The 25252-nt window shown below is 42.4% G+C and overlaps 1 protein-coding gene across 1 annotated transcript in view; it reads right to left on the reverse strand.

Annotated features, from left to right (window-relative positions):
• Window positions 1-24842, reverse strand: part of LOC309569097 (Fc receptor-like protein 5) — a gene marked incomplete at both ends in the record, with an annotated part of 53053 nt that extends 28211 nt beyond the window's left edge. Inside the window, 6 exons of the mRNA XM_082274861.1 lie at window positions 6727-7008; window positions 11556-11837; window positions 14608-14865; window positions 15420-15677; window positions 17031-17051; window positions 24671-24842. Coding sequence (XP_082130987.1) covers window positions 6727-7008; window positions 11556-11837; window positions 14608-14865; window positions 15420-15677; window positions 17031-17051; window positions 24671-24842 — 1273 coding nt within the window. The remainder of the gene's footprint in view (window positions 1-6726; window positions 7009-11555; window positions 11838-14607; window positions 14866-15419; window positions 15678-17030; window positions 17052-24670) is intronic.
• Window positions 24843-25252: the final 410 nt, after the last annotated feature.

Here is a 25252-nt window from a genome sequence, read left to right on the forward strand (position 1 = left end):
CAAGGCCTACAAATTACTTCCATTATCTCCCATTTCCTTTATTTATAAATGGGTAAATTGGTGATTTGGTGGCTTCTCTTCTTTCCTTAAATCTCAACTCCAGGCAAATATAATATTATCGCTTGCAATCCATCTGCCCCAGTGATGATCATTCTCAGTATGCTTGCGTTTAGATTGTTGTCGCGTGTTCTGAAAAATCTCTTTACAATGTGATGATGAAAGTGTAACGTACTTGGTTGGTGAGCCTGACGTGCGGAGGAAGGCCTCTCGTACAGCTCCGGCTCGAGGGCCACTGGTGGTGAGACAGTAGCCGCTGGAGCACGGCGGGGTAAGAGTGCCTATAATCAGTCCAGAAGTCTGTGTGGCAGACATGCCAGCAGGATGGCTGGAAGCAGGCAGACTTGCTTGACTTGGCTGAAGACAAACTGTGGATGCACAGCAGGAAGCAGGTGCCAGAAGATGCTGAGCTGGACCAAAGGATCTGCAGCATGCTGGAAAAGCTGGAAGCAGGGTCAGACGAGCCGGGTCGGTAACAGACAGACAGATCAGGCAAGTACGGCAGACAATAGCGTAGTCAGGTCACGGGCTGAGTCGGCAATAGATGCAGGATCAACAAGTGCAGCAGGCAGAGGCAGAATCCAAGGTAAAGCCAGGGGTCAGGACAAGTAACAGACAGAATGGTTGGAAGCAAGCCAGGTCAATATCAGAGATCAAATGCAGGAATCAGGAATGCAGGAACGACATGGAACAGTGTAGACCAAACAGCAATTAGCCAGTGCTGGAGTCCTGTTTAAATATGCCGTTTTGCGCCAGATGTGCGTCCGCAAGTTGCGCATGCGCATAGGTGTGTGCCTGGAAACACCATTAGTGCTATGGCAAAGCCTTTCCTGACAGAGAGTCACCTTGTACAGATCATCACAAACTATAATTCACCTATTCACCTAATTGACCTAATTAACTTAGAGTTTTTTTATAGAAGCAAAACTAGGTTTGGTTCCTTACTTAAAGGAGGGCCCTATCCAAATTAACCAAACTTAACCCTTCCCTCAAAATTAGGCTTGGACAATCCTTAAAGGCCAGTGGGTCATGAAAGGCTTTGCTCAACATCCAGCTCATTTCCACGAAGAGGATCTGGGATCTGAGATCTTCAGCCAGCAATTGTCACTGCCGCAGCAATTTCAGACACAACATAGGTTGGGAGCTGACCACAACGACCCCAGAGATTCCTCACATGGCCATTTTCTTTCGAAAATTGCAGAAAAGGTCTAAATTTGCTGATGTGGACACCAAGTGGCTGGCCAGTGCAGCTTGTGTCTGTACTTGAAGAGCAGGAAAGTGGCAACCAAGAGCAAGACCAGAAGAGACACACTGATTATTGGGGTTTTGTGCTTGCTACTTTTCTCTGTATAAAGAGAAACAGAACTGTTTTTAGTTCATGAGAACAGATAATGCATACAGTATCTCACAAAAGGTAGTACACCCCTCACATTTTTGTAAATATTTTATTCTATCTTTTCATGTGACAACACTGAAGAAATGACACTTTGCTACAATGTAAAGTAGTGAGTGTACAGCTTGTATAACAGTGTAAATTTGCTGTCCCCTCAAAATAACTCAACACACAGCCATTAATGTCTAAACCACTGGAAACAAAAGTGAGTACACCCCTAAGTAGAAATTTCCAAATTGGGCCCAAAGTGTCAATATTTTGTGTGGCCACCATTATTTTCCAGCACTGCCTTAATCCTCTTGGGCATGGAGTTCACCAGAGCTTCACAGGTTGCCACTGGAGTCCTCTTCCACTCCTCCATGACGACATCACAGAGCTGGTGGATGTTAGAGACCTTGCGCTCCTCTACCTTCCGTTTGAGGATGCCCCACAGATGCTCCATAGGGTTTAGGTTTGAAGACATGCTTGGCCAGTCCATCACCTTCACACTAAGATTTTTTAGCAAGGCAGTGGTTGTCTTGGAGGTGTGTTTGGGGTCGTTATCATGTTGGAATACTGCCCTGTGGCCCGTTCCCTGAAGGGAGGGGATCATGCTCTGCCTCAGTATGTCACAGTACATGTTGACATTCATGGTTCCCTCAATTAACTGTATCTCCCTAGTGCCGGCAGCACTCATGCAGCCCCAGACCATGTCATTCCCCCCACCACCATGCTTGACTGTAGGCAAGACACACTTGTCTTTGTACTTCTCACCTGGTTGCCGCCACACATGCTTGACACCATCTAAACCAAATAGGTTTATCTTGGTCTCATCAGACCACAGGACATGGTTCCAGTAATCCATGTCGTTAGGGAGTCTGCTTGTCTTCAGCAAACTGTTTGTGAGCTTTCTTGTGCATCATCTTTAAAAGAGGCTTCCTTCTGGGATGATAGCCATGCAGACTAATTTGATGCCGTGTGGGGCGTATGGTCTAAGCACTGACAGGCTGACCATCCATCCCTTCAACCTCTACAGCAATGCTGGCGGCACTCATAAGTCTATTTCCCAAAGACAACCTCTGGATATGACGCTGAGCACGTGCACTCAACCTTTTTGGTCGACCATAGCGAGGCCTGTTCTGAATGGAACCTGTCCTGTTAAACCACTGTATGGTCTTGGCCACCGTGCTGCAGCTCAGTTTCAGGGTCTTGGCAATCTTTTTATAGCCTAGGCCATCTTTATGTGGAGCAACAATTCTTTTTTTCAGATCCTCAGAGAATTCTTTGCCATGAGGTGCAATGTTGAACTTTCAGTAACCAGTATGAGAGAGTGAGAGCGATAACACCAAATTTAATACACCTGTTCCCCATTTACACCCAAGACCTTGTAACACTAACGAGTCACATGACACAGAGGAGGGAAGATTGCTCATTGGGCTCAACTTGGACATTTTCACTTAAGGGTGTACTCACTTTTGTTGCCAGCGGTTTAGACATTATTGGCTGTGTGTTGAGTTATTTTGAGGGGACAGCAAATTTACACTGTTATACAAGCTGTACACTCACTACTTTACATTGTAGCAATGTGTCAAATTTTTCAGTGTTGTCACATTAAAAGATATAATAAAATACTTACAAAAATATGAGGGGTGTACTCACTTTTGTGAGATACTGTATTAGTAGATGTACAAAGGGCCAGGACAAGGATGGGGGGGGGCACATGTCCCAGATGCAGTTTTTTCATGTGGAGGGGGTGGGGTGCAGGGCGCCTACCAGTGCTTCGTTCTCCACATGCCTGATTGAAAGGAGTGAGGCTCAGGGTGAGGTGGGGGAAATATGTCATCTCCGCCCAGGGCACTGGATGACCTTGTCCCGACACTGGATGTACATACCTATGAAGGTTAACTTTTTTCATAACTGACAGTGAAACTATTTACCTCTTATCTGGACAAAGACATCCTCACTCCTCTTAGAAATGTTTGATACAGATTTCACTGCACAGAAATAATTCCCAGAATTCTCCAGCTGGAAGGACTGGACTCCATATTGATCAAATAAACTGAATTCCTGAACATTCCGTCCATCTCTGTAGAAGGAAAATTGCAGTTCTATCCTCTGTCTGAGTGGACTGAGACTCGTGTCACATGTCAGGGTCATGTTGTCACCTTCTAAGACTTCTGATGTGCTTACATTTAGCACCGGGGTGAAAAACAGCTCTGCAAAAAATAAGCAAATAAAAAAATCTAATTTCCCAGAAATGATGAGCATCAAAATTCTGTGAACATTTGGTAATCATTGTCTCCATTAAAGCTGAATTCTAGGTATGGATTTTTTGCATAATTATTATTTTGGCCAGTTTAACAGGGACCGTCCGGAGGTTCAAACCATCTATGGGCAAGCTAATTGTACCCAAGCCAATCCATCCATCTACTTGGGCACGACCAGCATGTTGGACTTATACACGCGATTATTGCCAGCCGCTATATCACTGTGTTCTCTTGTTAGGGACAGCTCCCCGTATCCCTCAGGGAGAACACAATGGCTCCATTGGAGGGACTCTCCCATCAACACTGACTGTGTTGAAAGGGGAATCAAGCGATTTCTTTCCTGCCACTTGTGGTTGCAGAAAATACATTTGCGACATCTATGGCCTTCCCTACACTGGTCCAACTAGGACCAATGTAAGTATGCATATGAAATACTTGTGAGACCACAGTGGAAGGGCAACATCACCATGTTAGTCATCACATTTCTAAAGTGATTGCTGCATGATCCGGATTTCGTGTCCTCCTGCATAGCGAAAATAGGGGGCTTCTGATAGAAGGCCTTGCATTTTCTCAAAGAATTTAAGACATTCTTTGATTTGAGAAAGGGGAGAGGCAGATAGTACTATCTCCACCTCACCCAATAGGAGAATGCCTTGCACTCAATGAAGAAAATGCAAGGTGTTCTGTGAGTGGCACCTGTGTCAAGGGAGTGACCCCCATGTGGTTACTGTGTAAGAGGCCAGCCTTTCTCAACACTTCTAAAACCAATTTAGTAAGGGACAGTGCCAAAAATGTCCCTTACATTTGTGGTCAGAGGGAAGAATGCTCCTTACATTGGTAGTCAGTGGGAAGAATGCCCCTTACATTAATGGTCACTGGGAAGAATTGCTCCTTGCATTGGTGGTCAGTGGAAAGAATGTCCCTTACATTGGTGGTCAGTGGGAAGAATGTTCCTTACATTGGTGGTCAGTGGGAAGAATGCTCCTTACATTGGTGGTCAGTGAGAAGAATGTTCCTTACATTGGTGGTCAGTGGGAAGAATGTTCCTTACATTGGTGGTCAGTGGGAAGAATGTTCCATACATTGGTGGTCAGTGGGAAGAATGCTCCTTACATTGGTGGTCAGTGGGAAGAATGTTCCTTACATTGGTGATCAGTGGGAAGAATGCTCCTTACATTGGTGGCATTGGTGGTCAGTGGAATGAATGCTCTTGACATTGGTGGCCAGTGGATATAATGTCACCGACCTCCCCTTAGAGTGGTATTCTGAATGTCACATTTACATAAAGGGAAAATAAGGCATTTGGGTCATGAAGCTGACTCTGCCAAGCTGCACTGCCTCCAGAATTTTGCAGGCACTATGAGGTCAATATGCCACAGCTCAAGGGACAACAAGCAACTTTTGGAGGAACTCGAAGGTTGAGAAAAGGCTGCACTAGCACAGGACCTTAAGCAGAACGATGACCACTGTAGTAGCAGCGACTACTAGAGTTACCCTCTGCTTCCACAGTGGTTCTACGTGTATGGAACATGCATAATGGACTAATGTAACTATGCAAAAAAAAATCCATATTTAGAATTCAGCTTTAACATCAATTAATTTTGCCAAAATTTCCCAACATTTTGACAAAGGCATGATCAATTTTGGGCTACAATTTTACAGAAATGTCATTCATATTTTCTGCTCATTTCTATAATTTTGCCTAAAATTGTAACATAGTTGGTAGACAGTCTATAATTTTGGACAGAATGCATTTTTCTTAAAGCTGGTGGTAAATTTGTGATCGGATCAGGAACATATCATCTTTACCTTTTATCGCAATAGGGATGAAGTGACTTCTCTTCCTCACTTTGTCATTCAAAGCTCTAACATCACAAGAATAATTCCCAGAATCCTCTAGTTGGGCGAATTGGACTTCATATCGATCAGATGAACTGAATTCCTGAACATTCCATCCATCTCTGTTGAAAGCAAACTGCAGTTCTGTCCTATGTCTGAGCGGACTGAGACTTGTGTTACACGTCAGAGTCATGTGATCTCCTTCTATCGTATGATATTGAGGTCTTATGATTTTTGGATTTACGAACAGCTCTGCAGAGAAGGAAATCCAGGAGGAAAAATATAAATGCTTTTCCATGAATTACAACAGGTGAGCTACCAACATGCTATAGGACTCTTGACAAAGGGTGAGGTGAGTATGAAGAGTACCAAGAGTTATTTAGTGTTATAGGGTAGTTTAAAAGTTTCACTAGGCTAGTATCAGGTTTGAGGTTCAATTTTTCAGAAAATACAGTTTGAGATTAAAGTGTAAGTCCACCCTAAAACTAAATTCCTGCATCCATAGACATCCACGACCTAACACGAACCTATCTAGCCCTGTAAAGAAGAAATCAGAATACATATCTTTTTTTAAGCCAATCTGATCCGGTCTTTGCAGAGGACACAGATGACATGAAATGAATAGGGAGTGACATTACCCATAGACTTACCAAGGGGCTTCCGTTGTCAGATGTGTCCTCTGCTCCCGCCTCCACAGCGAAGCCGCGGTGGACAGCTCAGCGTAGAATCGGGTCGGATTGGCTTCAAAAAAGGTATTAAAAATGAAAGGTGCAGCGTTGAATAGTCTCTCCCTAAAGCCTCATCAAAAGAGGAGAAAGTTCCTTGAGTCAGGCATAGAGGGAACCACCACCAACACCCAACTTGACAGCCTCTTACCAAATAACACAGACCCCCATTACAGAGGTCTATGTAGGCAGATCAACAAGTGACTCCTTTGGTTACAGCGATGTTCAATCCCAATAGTCTCCCATGTAGTGTCTCTCATCAGTATCTCAGGCAATATCATCATGCGGAGATAGATGGGAAAATCCTCATAGTGTATACCATAATATTTGCTTTACTGAAAAAACGTATGCACTTACAATCAAGGTAGAGAGTGGACACCATCATTGTTTTTCACACACCTGAATCTTCTGATTTGGGTTCATAAAATGTTACTCAGTCCTTAGGTTGGTCCTGGGGTTGACTCACCATTTATCTCAACCAATATCTCCTGACTCCTCTTCTTTACACTGTAGGTTTCAGTTGTCACTTCACAGGAATATTTCCCAGAGTCCTTCACCTGAGCGAACTGAACTCCATACTGATTATATGAAGTGAATTCTTGGACATTCCGTCCATCTTTGTGAAAAGCAAATTTCAGTTCTGTCCTTGGTCTGAGCGGGCTGAGACTAATGTCACATGTCAGGGTTATCTCATCACCTTCTACCACTGGATACGCGGTCACTTTTATCTCTGGATGTTCAAATAGATCTAAAAACATAATTTCATATAAAGAGGCTTTAGAAGAACCACTTTAAGTACATCTGTGGCAGCATAACCTTGAAAACTGACTATAGCCGCCCGGAGTCTTTAAATGTGGCAGCTGCTCTTGTTTTATTTTTTTTTTCAGGTGTTTATCATTTATTTTTACCTTCTAATCCTTCCAATAACGCACTTTGTACCTGGGGTAACAATGCTAACCTAAAATACTGTATCTATGAAGGAGCAGCATTGTCATGTTAGACTATTCTCCTGATCCAGACCACAAAATTCTGCTCCTCTCCCTATCTTCTTAACATAGAAGGGAGGTATTTTATAGTTCACAGAAGATACCTTTGAAAGCTGTTAGCATTGTTTGAGACCTCAGTTTAGTGCACAGGGAAGAAACTTTTGTTTCACTTGACCCTCCCTTCTAGATTGTAAGCTCTAACGAGCAGGGCCCTCTGATTCCTTCTGTATTGAATTGTACTGTAACTGTATTGTCTTCCCCACACTGTAAAGCGCTGCACAAACCGTTGGCGCTATATAAATCCTGTATAATAATAATAATAATAATAATAACTGCATTTCTATCAGTGATAATGTACTTAACCTGGATGAAGAAGATGGCTGGAAAGATGGTGGTTGCTTTTGAAAACAAATGCAACCTCCACATCTAAGGTCTGGTAAGCTGCAACATATTATATTTTGTTCTTAGGATTTAGATATACTGTTAGTGGTAGGGTTTGAAGGTTAAAGTGGAACTTCACCGAAAAGTTGATGTGCCATTTATTATTTTCTTGCCCCTAGCTCCTAACTGATTTTCAAACCCTTTTCTTGGGAGCAGGTTCCCTTTTTGACAGGCGTCTGCTCCCAATTTCTTCATCGTTGCCTGGGAAAGGATGACATAATTTTGTCTCTTCCTCCCACTGCCTGCAGCCTCCTGGGACACGTCAAATGTATCAGAAGAATCCCGCATGTGCAGAGATGTATAGTAACTAAGTAGAACTACTTCACTACTGTACTTAAGTACCGAAAGGCGGTATCTGTACTTTCCTAGAGTAGAATTTTTTTCTCCTACTTCCACTTTTACTTCACTACATTTTTTCGATGATTTCAATACTTCTACTCCAATATTTTTTTTTTGTGCTGCATAGTTACTCATTACAATTATAAAAATTACCACTGCCAGAACAGTAGATGGCAGGTTTCATGAAGCTCAAAAAAATGTGTATAATGTCATGTGTAAATCAGCGCATACGAAAATAAATGCTACTGTATGTATAAATAAAATGGTCTACATATCTGCTGTTAAGGGAAAAGAGAACCTCCCCCAACCAAGGAGAGACCTTTTTGGTAAGAAGCTGGTTTTGCTTTTTTCACTGGAAGTTGAGAGCACAGGTTTTGCAGTTTTGTTTCACTGGAAGTCTATTTGGATATTAGTTTTCACTTACCTTCATCCGCCGGGTAAGGGGGAAATCCACAAGGTGGTGGGAGGAGTCTGCACCTATTATTTGGAATAGCACCTGTTTGATTCCTGCACCTTTGAAAATATATTCATCTTGTTTTGTCACATATATATGGTATTATATATATATATATATATATATATATATATATATATATATATATATGGACTTTTTATTGACTTTGATTTCATACACTCTTCCTTTATTTCATTATTGGAATATATTGTTGTATATCACATTGGTTTATATATGATTTTGCGCACCAATAAGCTGTGGGGAAAAAAAAACATGCAGGGAAGAGAAGGAGGGATGCTTTAAAGGGGAAAGGGAGGGACATACTTTATCTGTTTTTGTTTACAAAAAGTTACAGCCAAAGGAATTGTGGTTGTCCATTTAGGTTAATCATTTGAAATAATAAAAAACAATATGATGTTCAAAGTTTCGACTTCTTTCTTTAATACCTACATAACACAGTACTTGTACTTTTACTTTCAGTACTTGAGTAGCAAAATTTAAAAAAAAACTACTTGCAATACTTAAGTACAAAAAATGTTGAATACTTTAGTACTTCTACTCAAGTCACTTTTTGATCGAGCACTTCCACTTCTACTCAAGTCCCTTTTTGATCGAGCACTTGTACTTTTACTCAAGTATCGGTTTCGAGTACTTTATACAAGTGTGTGCATGTTCAGTGAAGGACCGACTGTGAGACATCAGGGAATCACAGCTGGTTCCCACATCAGAGATGGCGACACCGGGGATCCGAAACCCACCGAAGAATTGGCTCCAGGGAAGACAGCACTGGAATCCATTGGGCCCATAAGTACCTGTTCCTTAACCTCCCTGGCGGTATGATTATGTCAGGAATTATGTACCAAAAGGGGTACAATTTTTTGCATGGAAATTTGGCGTTATGTATTATAGGCCTACAATTCTTAGTAATTACTGACTTAAACCTGACCAAAACAAGAGTCTAGTAGACATCCCAGATGTGATAAATTTTGAAACACAAACGCATGAATTATAATCTAATCAATAATATAATTTTATTATACAGTATAATATATTATATAATATATAAAATATATATATACATATATATATATATATATATATATATATATATATATATTATATTATATAATAAAATTATATTATTGATTAGATTATAATTTATGCGTTTGTGTTTCAAATTTATCACATATGTATATATATATGTATATATATATATATGTGTGTGTGTGTGAGTGTATATATATATATATATATATATATATATATAAATATGTGTCTGTGTATACATATATATATATGTATATATATATATATATATATATATATAATATAATATAAATGTTACGTGTTTGTGTTTTGTGCAACATTTGAATTTCCCTCCCAGTTACGCTCCCATGCACCATTGCTGCTGCAGAGAACGGAACCAGGAAGTCATCACACCGACGGACGAACGGCTGGCGCTCACAGCAATGAGAGATCATCGCTGGATCGCCAGGAGAAGGTAAGAGACACCACTGCACGCTCTGCACATCTACGCCGAGCGTGACTCGGGGATACCGATAATAGCATGGAAAATCCACCCCGATTCACGATCGGGGATACCGCTAAGGGGGTTAAAAGTCAGCAGCTACAGTATTAGTAGGCTCCATCTTTTAATTTTTAAGAACACAAGTGAAGTTTCTCCTTAAATGTTAAAGGACATGCTAATAGTTAAGTGTTTAGAGCTGAGAGGGGGGTAAGAGCTCATTTAAGCAGTTACTTTAGATGCAAAGTGTTATTGTATTTGAGAGTTAGGTGCTAACAGTGTCAGGTGTCTCAGCAAAGGGATATGGTCTCAATTAGCAAAACATTAGGGGGTTAGGCTCCTTACACACAGGTGGCCAGGGGGCAGTATAAACAAGCGGTTGATTCACATTTTTTGCCATGCAGTACTGAAATCCTAAACGGGGAAAGCTGTAATGACCTTACCCAAAGCAGGAATGTTCTCATCAAAAATGTAGTACTGCTGGGCTGTTGTCCACTTAGGTCTGAATTGCTTCTGCTGATGTTGAGAAAAGTACCTGGTAATAGTGTAAGTTAATCAAATACCCTAAGTTCTGAATATGTAAAACTCCCTGGCCAACCACTAGGATTAGGTATATTGCCAGCAATGCATGCTGGAGAAACGTTTAAATATTTTGGAGTGACCTTGGAAAACTCTGTTGCCTTCCAGGCTCTGTCTGGAGAGGGTGTGTTGCTGTTTGTTCCTGTCCTCCTAGGCTTGCTGTCTCAGGAGGGTGCTCTGTGCTATAGAGAAGTCCAAGTTTGGGGCCTGAAGCTTGCTGCTGTCCTCCAGGGGAGGTGGGACAGGAAGGTGATTGCACAGATAGGATCATCTGGAGTCAATTGAGTACTGTACGTGATACTTTTTTTATTTGCACTAGCATACAATTTTTTCAGGACAAGCTTTCGCGGTATCTCCCCTTCTTCAAGGTCCAAGCAGTACTCAATTGTCTCTGTCGCAAGTGCACTAATAAGGCTACAATGACCTCAAGCATCACCTGGAGTGAAGACTTTGCTGTTGAAGAGTGCCCTGGAGAGCCTGGGAGAAGTTATCATGAGTAGACATTGCAGGAAGTTCTTGTGGCTCATCCAAGGGGTTGATGTGCTGAACTGAAGCTGCTCTACAGTCTGAATAGTACAGAGCTCTGGTCCCTCTTTAATTGCTTTTCTGTTTTGACTGTGCGTAAAAATTCTGCATTTTTTCCTCCTTTGGGAAACATGTGCCCTATTCCCTTTCTCCCTGAGTTTATTTGGTCATATACTGTAATAGACTCTTTTGAACTGTCTTAAAATGGCTGGTGCCCAAAAAATTCCACCACACAAGCCAAAAATCCAACTGTGAGGTGAAATATCAGCCCACCAAGCCCCTTGGAGGTCCCTAGCTGCCTGCCAAAACTGAGGTGGTGCTACATACCAAGAGGCTTGTCCATTGGTTGGATTTTTTTAGAGATTATAACAGTTCAATTCAGAATTATCTGATTTGGGTATATGAAATGTTACTCAATTCTTTGGTTGATCCTGTGATTGACTCACCGTTTATCTTGACAAATACCTCCTGACTCCTCTTCTTTATACTGTAGGTTGCAGTTGCCACTTCACAGGAATATTTCCCAGAGTCCTTCACCTGATCGGACTGAACGCCATACTGATTATATGAAGTGAATTCTCGGATATTCCGTCCATCTTTGTAAAAAGCAAATTTCAGTTCTGTCCTTGGTCTGAGAGGGCTGAGACTAGTGTCACATGTCAGAGTCATCTCATCACCTTCTACCACTGCATATGGGGTCACCTTTATCTTAGGAATTCCAAATAGACCTAAAAATAATCACATAGATAAACTGTAATATTAAGGTACCTTTTGTGTTGACTATTGAGTGCAGAATTCACATCACACCTGTACAAAATGGGCTGCAGCAAGTGTGTTATTTTGTAGTTGGTGCTTTGCTGTTTTATTTAACCCTTTCACTGCCACGCACATTTTCTGGTCAGCCTTAATGTTACTACCCACTTTAATGTGACTCCACTAGACCTCTGAAGGTATAATGCGGTTTCTGGCACCCAGCTATCAGTAGCAGCTCCTTTAAATCCTGTTAGTTGTGAGGTGGGGCCTCCATGGATTGGACATTTCTAGCACATTCCACAGATAAAAGAAAAGGAATTGGCAGCACTCCAGGTTGAGTCAAAATCCAGGTTTATTGACTGGACATCCAAATATGACAATCATGACAAGGTAGACGCGTTTCACACACTGACTGTGTGCTTAATCATTACTTAATGATTAAGCACACAGTCAGTGTGTGAAACGAGTCTACCTTGTCACGATTGTCATATTTGGATGTCCAGTCAATAAACCTGGATTTTGACTCAACCTGGAGTGCTGCCAATTCCTTTTCTTTTATCAAGTTTTCACGGAGGCGAGCCGGGGCATGCACCTGTGTGAGTCATCAGGCAATTACACCACCTTGAGCAGTGACTCCTTGTCTGTTCACATTCCACAGATGCTTGATTGAATTGAGATCTGGAGAATCTCCAACCGAATTGTTGTGTTCCTCAAACCATTCTGGAATTCATCAGGCCGGGCCACCTTCTTCCATTGTTCCGTGGTCAAGTACTGATGCTCATGCTCCCATTGTGGCAATTTTGGCAGAGCACATGGGTCAGCATGGGCACCCTGAGTATGCAGTGCCATACATAACAAACTGCGATGCACTATGTGTTCTGACACTTTTCTATTGGAACCAAAATTTACTCAGCAATTTGAGCTACAGTAGCTTTTCTATTGGATCAGACAACACAGGCCAGCCTTTGCTCTAAATGTGCATCAATGGGTCTTGGCCTCCCATTACTTTGTTTGCCAATTTTCCTTCCTTGGACCATCTCTAGTAGGTCCTGACTGCTGTAGACCGGGAACATCCCATAAGAGCTGCAGTTTTGGCCCAGCAGCCAGTACAGTTTGGCCCCTGTTAAAGTTACTCAAATCCTTAAGCTTGTCCAATTTCTTTCTGCTTTCAACATCAACTTCAATATATAGCATCCGCTTTTAGATGTCATTGATACAAGATAATCAATGTTATTTAATTTACCAGTGGTCAGAATGTTATGGCTGATCGATGTAAGTACCACATCTTTACCAGAGCAGCCTTGTAAACTGACTATAGCAGCCGGAAATCTGTTTACTTCTATTCAGCCGACTATTGGTTTTCTAGAGGAAGTCATTCTGTAAAGCTGCCCAATCACTTCCACACATGTTGCAAGGTGCCACTACCCCCCTCCACCCGCTATGTATCCAGGGCTCCACCACCCCACCTTTACAGGTGGGGAGAGAAGAGGACAATCAATGAACCCCCTGTCTGGAAATATGAAAATAATTGCACTGAGAGCAATAACACTAGGGCCCACACTTATGTTAATTGTAAATTAAGGTGTCACTAAACCCACATCATAAAAAAAATAATAATAAATGATGTATTACATGCTGTTCATACTCAACCAGTCACTATGAGATTCGTTTTCTGCATTCTGCAAAAAACCTGGTTGATCCTGCTGCTCTCTATCTCCCCCCTCCTGTCCAGGTCGCCAATTCAGCTAGGGATACGCAGAGCAGTGTTGGCAGATCTGCACATGCTCAGTTTTCAGTGAGTTTCAATGCTGAACATTTCCTCCCTATCACATCTGAGCAGCCCATGTGACTATAGTGTCACACATGTGGGCGTGTACACATTGGTAAATGGCAACCCACTCCCTCCCTCCTCCCCTATGCCCACTAACAAGCTAAACACAATAGGGGCGGGAAATTACATGTAGATTGATGGAGTAATCACCTCCCTGTTATTCTAAGACACAGTCTGGAGGGGGGTGAGACAGCCTGTGACTGGCAGATATCTGTCCACACCATGTTATTGTGAAAAAAATAATAAAGACTTGATTTCAAATATATACTTGTATGGCCATTCAAAACAGTTTATTGATATCAATTATTTATTTTTAATTATTTATTTTATTTTAACTTTGTATTCCAAAGGCTTTTATTTTGTATTAATATTATATTGAACATGTGACCAGTAGCAGAGGATTGGAAGCTCCTCCTGCTTATATTTCCCTGCAGGCATATTAGGAAAAACATACTTAGATGTTTTTTTTTTTTTTTATTAAAATATCTACAGAGCCATAATCCATTTACAGCAATAGAAGGGACAATGTAAATTAAATATTGTGTATTTAGTGCCCCTTTTATAAGACTTTAAAGCATCACCTATGGGCACTTTGGGGTGCTAAAATTTGTTGCCAATTCACAGCGTACGACTTGATATGTTTGGTATCAATTTACTTGACACAACTCTTTCATATTTTTCCATAAAATTGGATAATATATTGTGTTTGAGTGCATTAAAATACATTTACATGGGTTTGATAAACCATTGTTCTTGTGGCATGAAAAAAATCCACCATTGTATTCTCCGGGGTCTCTGGTCCCCAAAAATACATAACGTTTAGGAGTCTAACTAATCTTCAGACATAAAATGTGCATTTAAACGTGTGCAAAAAATGGGAAAAAACAGACAAATATAAACATCCTATGACTTACTTTGTATGGAAATAAAAGCCTCATCTGTAAAAGTCAAATATGTATCCAAAGTTATTTCCTTTGTACATCTATATTTCCCAGTGTTCATCATGTGCACAATGCCTACATGAAATTCAGATGTGTCTCTCCAGTCTTGAATGATAAAGTCATCCTTGTAGAATATTGTATATTTTCCCCAGAAGCCAGAACGATGGTGACACCTCAGAGTCAAATCATCTTCTTCATATACATTGAGAGGAACCTGCAGGATGACCGGGTCTGGAAGAGATACATCACATGAGCAGATGTTGGTTACAGGACAGACATTGTATTGCCTCCACAACCAGGTACATTTGTATCATAGGCAGGGCTGAGACTAGGAGGGGCAGCTGCCCTGGGCTAAGTGACTTTATTTATTAGCGGCTGGAGGGGGGGGGGGGGATAAAAGGCAGTCCCAAGTGATGTAATTGACGAAATATGGACCTTACCAAATCTGATCAGTGACATTACAAGGATCAGACTGAGCTAATTCCTTCTGCTTGATAATGCTTAAATTATTTATTTATTTATTTTTTTGGGCGGTTGATTTGTTTTATATAGAAATAGGGAAGTTAGGGTGAGAAGAGCCCATTGGAAATTAGCTGTGCTATGAACAGATTGATGTAGGAATATAATTGAATATGATATGTTTTGTTTATTGGACTCTGTATTATACTATCTCACCCGGAAACTTTAATAAAAATTATATTTGAAAAAAAAAAAAATTATTTTGTCTGGAATGGGCAGAGAACACATTAAATGAAACATTTCCGAAAAGGATATAGTGAACTGACCTGCAACAACAACATCAAGTCTGGCAACAATGCTTATTTTTCTATTGGCCCAGCAGCTGTAGTTCCCCATATCTTCAGTTTTTGCAGATCTAATGGTAAAATGTTTTCCTGCATGCACCCATTTATCATCTTTGTACCAGATGTAGGTTAGGTCTTCTCTTCCAGTGGACCCCACATCACACGTCATTGTGATAGATTCTCCTGCGAAGATCTTCCTCCAGTTTGGGGTGAAGGTGACCACAGCGCTCACTGCCAATCCTGTAGGGGATTAAAGTGAAATTCTAACTTTATGCTATGGTAATTTCACACAATAAAATGCTCTAGGAGAGTTAGGACTCATTCAGATGAGCGAGGCCGACCTCCAATCTGGGCTACTGTCTGCCGTGTATGAATCCTCTTAGACTTGCATTCAGGCAGCCCATAGAAGTGGATGCACACGCAGCAGCTGCATGGACACAGTTTCATGTCAAACTTTGACAGAAGCGGGTATGTGGATTCAAATGTGGCTTAGATTGGAGGAGGGGTCTGATTAGCCACCTGAATGAGCCCTTATATAACAGGGACCTATTTTTTGTTCAGGCCAACTGAACTTTGGTGAACCTGTCTTACGTGTGCTAAATGCATTCCAGATGCATCAAAACAAAAGGTGTGCAAAGTTTTACAGTTTGTTAAAATGCCTGTCCACTGCCAGCGTGCTACAGAGAAAGACTCATACTCTGAAGAATAGGGGTAAAGGGGGTGCCACCGGGGCCGTGAAGAGTGATTCACTTTAGATTTTGTTTATTAACTACTTCACTACAGTGGCAAATTGAAGCAGCGGCCTTGTCGCATTCAACCACGGTTAGAAGTCCTGAAATTGTGCATAGTTCATCTAGTTGGAGTATCCCACTCATCCCTTCTCCTATCCCAGTTCTCAATAAAAACAACAAAACCAAATCCCCTGGACTGTTTTCTGACTGAGCCAAACACTTAGAGTACCTGGAATTGCTAAGTTGTTGCTTTGGGTAACCCAAGGGAATCCGCATCCAGCAGCTCCCATAGGAGTAGTGCTACAGCTATTGCAGACTGGTAAGTACTGAATTGGTTGGTTTGTATGTAGCCTTGGAATTGGTCTAGGCAAGAGTGCCTTAGTCACTCATTCCAGCTGGCATTATAAGATGCCCCAAAGCTAAAAAATGACTCACAGCCAGCCCAATTACTTAATGTTGGGTGTAAAAAATTAGACATGGGCAAATAATGGAAAATCCTCTGTGCTTGTAGAATAGAGGACCCAACAGTTTTAATAATACATTCTAAAGGACTGTTCCCTACAATGCAGATTGGAAGGGTCCCTTGAAATTCAGCCACCCAGTAAGGATGTAGTGTAGTATTTTCCTGTAAAGGGCTAGGGCTTACAAATATTTTCATTGGCCAGTTGGCTGCTAAATATTGAAATCATAAGGTACAAACGTTAAATTAATTTAAAAAATTTCACTCAATCAGGAGTATGCAGTATTTTCAGTGTAAATACTGTGAATTGGGAAATGTACCTGCTGGAATTCAATGATTTTGCTATTTCTATAATTTTACTATAGTGATCAATTGATTGACAGATCTTAAATAAAGACTCACCTGTGTGTCCCAGGATTGTGGCTGTAAAATAAGACAAAAAAGTCACATGTCTGAAATATAAACTGTAATCTAGGCATAAATATTGTGTTGTTTCTAAAAAAAGAACTTTTCAATATATATATATATATACAGTGCCTTGCGAAAGTATTCGGCCCCTTGAACTTTGCAACCTTTTGTTACATTTCAGGCTTCAAACATAAAGATATAAAACTGTGATTTTTTTGTGAAGAATCAACAACAAGTGGGACACAATCATGAATTGGAACGAAATTTATTGGATATTTCAAACTTTTTTAACAAATAAAAAACTGAAAAATTGGGCGTGCAAAATTATTCAGCCCCCTTAAGTTAATACTTTGTAGCGCCACCTTTTGCTGCGATTTTTTCACACACCTTCATTTATCCCCTCTTGCTTTTCAATTGCCTTTTGCTGCGATTACAGCTGTAAGTCGCTTGGGGTATGTCTTTATCAGTTTTGCACATCGAGAGACTGTAATTTTTGCCCATTCCTCCTTGCAAAACAGCTCGAGCTCAGTGAGGTTGGATGGAGAGCGTTTGTGAACAGCAGTTTTCAGTTCTTTCCACAGATTCTCGATTGGATTCAGGTCTGGACTTTGACTTGGCCATTCTAACACCTGGATATGTTTATTTGTGAACCATTCCATTGTAGATTTTGCTTTATGTTTTGGATCATTGTCTTGTTGGAATCTCAACAATCTCAGGTCTTTTGCAGACTCCATCAGGTTTTCTTGCAGAATGGTACTGTATTTGGCTCCATCCATCTTCCCATCAATTTTAACCATCTTCCCTGTTCCTGCTGAAGAAAAGCAGGACCAAACCATGATGCTGCCACCACCATGTTTGACAGTGGGGATGGTGTGTTCAGGGTGATGAGCTGTGTTGCTTTTACGCCAAACATAAAGTTTTGCATCGTTGCCAAAAAGTTATATTTCGGTTTCATCTGACCAGAACACCTTCTTCCACATGTTTGGTGTCTCCCAGGTGGCTTGTGGCAAACTTTAAACGACACTTTTTATGGATATCTTTAAGAAATGGCTTTCTTCTTGCCACTCTTCCATAAAGGCCAGATTTGTGCAGTATACAACTGATTGTTGTCCTATGGACAGAGTCTCCCACCTCAGCTGTAGATCTCTGCAGTTCATCCAGAGTGATCATGGGCCTCTTGGCTGCATCTCTGATCAGTCTTCTCCTTGTATGAGCTGAAAGTTTAGAGGGACGGCCAGGTCTTCGTAGATTTGCAGTGGTCTGATACTCCTTCCATTTCAATATTATCGCTTGCACAGTGCTCCTTGGGATGTTTAAAGCTTGGGAAATCTTTTTGTATCCAAATCCGGCTTTAAACTTCTCCATAACAGTATCTCGGATCTGCCTGGTGTGTTCTTTGTTCTTCATGATGCTCTCTGCGCTTTAAACGGACCTCTGAGACTATCACAGTGCAGGTGCATTTATATGGAGACTTGATTACACACAGGTGGATTCTATTTATCATCATTAGTCATTTAGGTCAACATTGGATCATTCAGAGATCCTCACAGTACTTTTGGAGAGAGTTTGCTGCACTGAAAGTAAAGGGGCTGAATAATTTTGCACACCCCAATTTTTCAGTTTTTTATTTGTTAACGAAGTTTGAAATATCCGATAAATTTCGTTCCACTTCATGATTGTGTCCCACTTGTTGTTGATTCTTCACAAAAAATTACAGTTTTATATCTTTATGTTTGAAGCCTGAAATGTGGCAAAAGGTTGAAAAGTTCAAGGGGGCCGAATACTTTCGCAATGCACTGCATATATACAGTATACTGTAAAACTTTGGTTTGAGAGTAACTTGGTTTGAGAGCGTTTTGCAAGACAAGCAACATTTTTTTTATAAACTTTGACTTGATAAACAAGCGATGTCTTTATACGCAAGTAGCATCATGTTACAACTGAGTATAAAAGAGAAGAGAGGCGCCTCTAAGTGTAGCAATATGGTTACATTTAATGAAGGTTCAACATTTAGAAACTCACATGGTTGATGATTAAAACAGGCACATCTAAGGATGCAGGCATCCGGGGTAAAGCTGTCCACATAGACCATCCTCCGCACCGCCATCTACGTCATCCCTTCCACTCTACACTCCACGAGCGCTTCAAGCCTCGCTTTCAGATCACTCTACTGCAGGGTAGTCTTCCCGGTCACGACTGCAGACTGACAGTGGTGAGAGGCGACGGTGCGGAGGATGGTCTATGTGGACAGCTTTACCCCGGATGCCTCGGATGCCTGCATACTTAGATGTGCCTGTTGAAATCATAAACCATGTGAGTTGCTAAATGTTGAACCTTCATTAAATGTAACCATATTGCTACACTTAGAGGTGCCTCTCTTCTCTTTTATACTCTGTAGTTCCTGCTGGATTTTGCTTCTAATCCCCTTGTGGGGGCGCCATTTGTAAATGGACATTTTATGGTTACACAACCTATCACATTGCTATAATCTTTTTATATGGACTATAAACTGAGGACTTATAAATGGTTGTAGAACGAATCATCTAAGTTTCTATTATTTCTTATGGGGAAATTTGCTTTGATATACGAGTGCTTTGGATTACAAGCACATATCCGGAACAAATTATGCTCACAATCCAAGGTTTTACTGTAAATATATATATATATATGATGTATTTAAAATTGTGAGTGATTATGAATTGAAGAATCAGTTTCTAGTTGTATATTGGTATTGTAAGTTTGCAAAGTGATTTGTCAGCAGCTGGTTTTATCATTCTTTCAAACTTTCAAACAAATTAAAGGAGCGGTGATACAGCAAAACCGCCAAACTCATTAAAGTCTGCTTCAACCAGCTGCTGATGGATTGCTGTACAAAACTCACACAAACAATATACAACTATAAACTTGTCAGCTAGGTGTAGTTTGGTGTGAGAGGCAATATATTGTAGAAACGTTCAGCAAGTATAAACAGGCCTGGCGGGGAGGCACACCCATCCTCAGCCTGTAGCAGCAGTAAAACAGGGATCTGAAGACCCAAAGATGCTAAAAACATCTGCCATGAGGAGAGGAATGTGGCATAGCTGGTCAACACTCAAAGCTTCCTGGAAGAGGTAGAAGCTATCCCTGTGCTATCCCTACTCCTCCTGGAACCTTTCCCTATCTCTAATCACTGTCCCTGACAGATGAGGAACCTGTCCCTACGCTAGCCACTCACATAAAGTGTGTCAAGCCTTGGAACCAGAGTCTTAAATAGACTCTGCCTCATCCAAGATGGCCACAAAAGTCACATGGGGTGCCAGCATCCAATCAGATAGCTGCCCCTCCTGTGACCGAGGAAATCATAGAGGAACCAAGTACCTCTCAACAGTTGCGGTCAAGCGCCACCCTCAGTTGAGAATAGGGATGAGCTGAACGTTCGAGTCGAACGTAAGTTTGACATCAACATTGGGTGTTTGTGAGTTCTCTGAACACACAAACAAATGTGGCGCTCAGCTGGAAGTTCACCCGCCGATGAGCGCCCTATAATGCTCTGCGCGATTGCAGTGCATTAAGTGCTTGAGATTAGCCAAAGCATGCACCTGACCTGTATGGTTCAGCCAATCACAGCACAATGTCCTGTCAGAGCCATGATTGGCCAAAGGCAGGGAGCCTTTAGCCAACCATGGCTCAGGGGCTAAGTCCACGTCCCACTCTATACAGTATAAGGCTGCTGCTTATACGGCAGCCGTGTGTAGTGTGTTAGTGGAGATTAGGCAGGTAGTTAGTGGATTGTGCTTTCATATTTAATGCAGTCAGTGCAGTGTAGTATAGGGCTGATTCTTGTGTAACACAGTGTAGTGCAGTCAGTGTAGTGCTGTGCTGTGATTCTTGTGTAACACAGTGTAGTGGGGCCACTGAAGTGTTGGCGTATACAACACGTCTGTGTCCCCCCATAGATCCCTTTTTTGTTTTTCATTGACATTTTTTTTTTTTTCTTTTTAATTTTTTTGTAGAATCAGGTCCGGTTTCTGCAATATTAGTACTCCCCCTTCTGTATCACAGGTGCTATTCCTTCTGCTTTAGCAGTGTTTTTTTTTTGTTACGCAGCAGCGCTAATTTTATTTAGGGCATAATTACTGTCCCCCCTTTTGTGTCGCAGGTGCTGTTCCTTCTGCGTCAACAGTGTTTTTTTTTATGGTGGCCCAGCAGTACAAATTTTTTTAGGGCATAATTGCTGTCCCCCCTTTTGTGTCACAGGTGCTATTCCTTCTGCGTCAGCAGTGTTGTTTTTTCCTGGTGCAGCAGCACTAATTTTCTTTAGGGCATAATTGCTGTCCTCCCTTTTGTGTCGCAGGTGCTATTCCTTCTGCATCAGCAGTGGGGTTTTCTTGTGGTGCAGCAGCACTAATTTTATTTAGAGAATATTTGCTGTCCCCCCTTTTGTGTCGCAGGTGCTATTCCTTCTGTGTTAGCAGTGAGTTATTTTTGTGGCGCAGCAGCACTCATTTTATTTCCGGCATAATTGCTGTCCCCCCTTTTGTGTCGCAGGTGCTATTCCTTCTGTGTTAGCAGTGAGTTATTTTTGTGGCGCAGCAGCACTCATTTTATTTCGGGCATAATTGCTGTCCACCCTTTTGTGTCGCAGGAGCTATTCCTTCTGCGTCAGATCAGCAGTGGGGTTTTTCATGGCGCAGCAGCACTAATTTTATTTAGGGCATAATTGCTGTTCTCCCTTTTGTGTCGCAGGTGCTAATACTTCTGCGTCAGCAGTGCGTTTTTTTTTGTGGTGTAGCAGCATTAATTTTATTCAGGGCATAATTGCTGTCCCCCCTTTTGCATCATAGGTGCTATTCCTTCTGCATCAGCAGGGGATTTCTTTTTTTTGGCTTTATTACTTTTTTTATTTAAAAAAATATTTAAGAAAATGGTTTATAGTGCACCAAGTACAAAAGTATTGCACCCAAGCACCATATTCCCTTCCCACACTCTATAATAAAAAGTTATAAAAACCCCTCCAAAAATTACCATCATGTCCAAAAGGCAAACAAGGAGAGGCAGATGCTCACAGGCTACTAAAAGAGGGCCACAGTGAAAAGTGGTGGTCGCAGACATGGTGCATCCTCTGCAGGCGGGGCATGCTTGTCCTTTTTTTTTTTTCAGTGCTGGCTGTGTTATTGAGGCACAACATGCAGAAGAGTTGGTGGAGTGGATAACTAAGCCGTCCTCATCCTCCTCATCCTCTGTCACCCAGGCTCATACTAGTACTGCTGAATTGTCCTCTGAACCAGCAGTGCTCCCTAAGTGTCCAAGGGGCTACGCAAGCCGTCAGGCTAAAAGATGCCATGCAGTGCTTCAGTTGGTCTGTCTAGGTGACATGAGCCACACCGGGGCAGAGATTCTGTCAGCTCTCCAGGGGCAGGCTCAGAGGTGGTTGATGCCACGGCAGCTTAAATTAGGAATGGTTGTATGCGACAATGGCACCAACCTTCTCTCCGCCCTCCGACAGGGACACTTGACACATATTCCATTCTTGGCACATGTTCTGAATTTGGTGGTACAGCGTTTCTTGAACAGATACCCGGGCTTACAAGATCTCCTGAGGCAGGCCAGAAAAGTCTGTGGCCATTTCCGGCTGTCATACAATGCCAGTACTAAGCTGGCTGACATTCAACGGGAATTCAACCTGCCCACCAACTGCCTCATTTGTGTCAAGCCCACCAGGTGGAACTCAACATTGGCAATGCTGCAGCAGCTGCACATGCAGCAGAGGGCCATCAATGAGTACCTGTGTGAGTATGGCACAAGGACAGGCTCAGGGGAGCTTGGCTTCTTTTCACCACACCAATGGCTGCTGATAAAGGATGCATGCACTGTCCTGTCACCTTTTGAGGAGTCCACAAGGATGGTGAGGCGGGATGATGCATGTATCAGTGACACAATCCCTCTAGTCTTCTTGCTGGAGCACACACTTCGTGGAATCATGGACAGGGCATTTGAGACAGAACAACGGGAGGAAAAGGAGGACTTCCTTTCTTCACAAGGCCCCCTTTATGCAGATAAAATTCCTGAGGGGCCACAAAACACACAGGAGGAAGAGGAGAAGGAGTAGGATTGCGGCAGCATGGATGTAGAGGATAACATACATCAGTCTTCAAGGGATGGTTTTCATTCCCCAGAAACCTCAGGAGTTGTACGTGGCTGGGGAAAGGCTGCTCCTGACAATGTCATCCTTAGTGATCCAGAGGACCCAGAATCTCATGCCTCCTCAAACTTACACTGCATGGGCTCCCTGATGCTGCAAAGCCTGCGAATGGACCCAAGGATTCGTGGTATCAAGGAGAGGGATCATTACTGGTTGGCGACCCTTCTTGATGCACGTTACAAGGGTAAAGTTGCAGAGCTCATCCTGCCTTCACAAAGGGAGCAGAGGATGAAACATCTTAAGGACGCCCTGAAGAAAAATTTGTGTAACACCTTTCCAGACAGTGGGAGGTTACCATTTCCTGGACAACAGGTTTCTGAGGCTTTGTTCGGTCAAAGGAGGAGAGATGTAGAAGGTGGCCATGCTTTTAAACAATTCTTTAGTCCTCAGCACCCAGGGCTGTTAGGTTTAAGCAACCATCAGCAGTGTCTCTGCAGTATATGGTGCAGGATTATCTAGAGCAGACTTGGAGACCTTTCCAACTGGGCATCCACTGGGTTACTGGGTTTTAAAGATGCCACCTGGCCAAAACGTTCTCAATATGCAATTGAGCTACTGGCCTGTCCTGCTTCCAGCGTGCTGTCCGAATGGACATTCAGGGCTGCTGGAGATTTTGTGACGGATAAAAGAATGCCTCTGTCCACAGACTCCGTTGACCGTCTGACATTTATAAAAATGAATCAGTCCTGGATCCACAGCAGCTATTAAGCCCCTGATGCTGATGTAACTGATTGAGTTTGCTAGGGATCTGGGATCCCTTGAAGACTGCTTTAGCTGTCTATCCTATTCCTGAATCTTGATTTTGCTAGCTTCCAACAATGTTTTTGTTTTACGGCACCAGCAACACCCAAGGACCAATTTTTCTGCACCTGTATCACAGACGCATGTCATTTCAATAATCGTTTCTAACTTTTAACAGCAGGGCCCGTTACTGCACCCAGCAAGAGTAACTGTGAGGGGTTACAGTGTTCAGGCACCATCAACATCCAAGGACCAATTTTTCTGCACATGTAATTTCAATTTTTCTTTCTAATTTTGAACAGCAGGGCCTGTTCCTGCGCCCAGCAAGAGTAACTTTAAAGGGTTACCGTGTTCAGGCACCACTAGGGATGGGTAAACGGTTTGGGCCGAGCATAAGTTTGGCCTAAACATCACCCATTCAGGTACTCGCCTAACACCTGAACTTTCTAAGCACTTAGCGGGATGTTAGCCCGCTGAGTGCAAAATCAGTATTTCAGAACAGGGGTCAGGCTCGAAGATCAGTTGCTATATCAGTGGAAGCTCACACAGGAACTAGCAGGATAGGAACACAGGCAAGTCACCCTGGCAGATGACGCAGGTTCACCTGAAGTGCGGAATCTAAGTACTAACCAGTGTTCACCAGAGCTCCTGATGGTGGAGATGGATTTTGCTGCGTGTTAGCACCAGGTCACGGTCCTCAGGATCGTCCCACCAGGAGGTGAGCTAACCAGGGTCCAGTAGTAGATAAAGCAGGTAAGGATCCAGCAGAAGCGTAGTCGAGGAACAAGCCAAAGATCGGTAATGAATAGTTGCGAAGGGGGGCGTGGCTTGGCGCGCAGCGTGGATGGCTGCTTGATCCCTGAGCTCCGGACCCGAAGCGGCATTGCACCCGTTCTACAACAGCATCTAAGCTGAATTTTCCTACATTATGGGCAGGATCGGTAAGGCGAACCCCCCGGCCAAATCCGTGAAGTCCATCAAGGCTAATCAAGGCAAGATCATCGCCGACATTTTCAAGGCACAGGCGGCGCTCTCCAGGAGGCACACTACTGGACACAAAATGGCGCGGAGGCCGTCCTCAGAGGATGAAGAAGAGATTGACAATGACTCCATAGCTGCATCTGAGGAAAATGTAAGTGCTGCATCCCCTAGAGACAGACAACTGACACTGAACGACATGATGGCTATTGCAGCCGACATTAAAGGTTCCCTTGGAGCTGCCATTACTGATCTAAAGGCAGACGTTGTGAGACTAACCGACCAGATGGCGGGGGTGGAAAGGGCTGGTAGATAC

Source organism: Pelophylax lessonae (assembly GCF_965119305.1).
Source record: "Pelophylax lessonae genome assembly, chromosome: 13".
Lineage (NCBI taxonomy): Eukaryota > Metazoa > Chordata > Amphibia > Anura > Ranidae > Pelophylax > Pelophylax lessonae.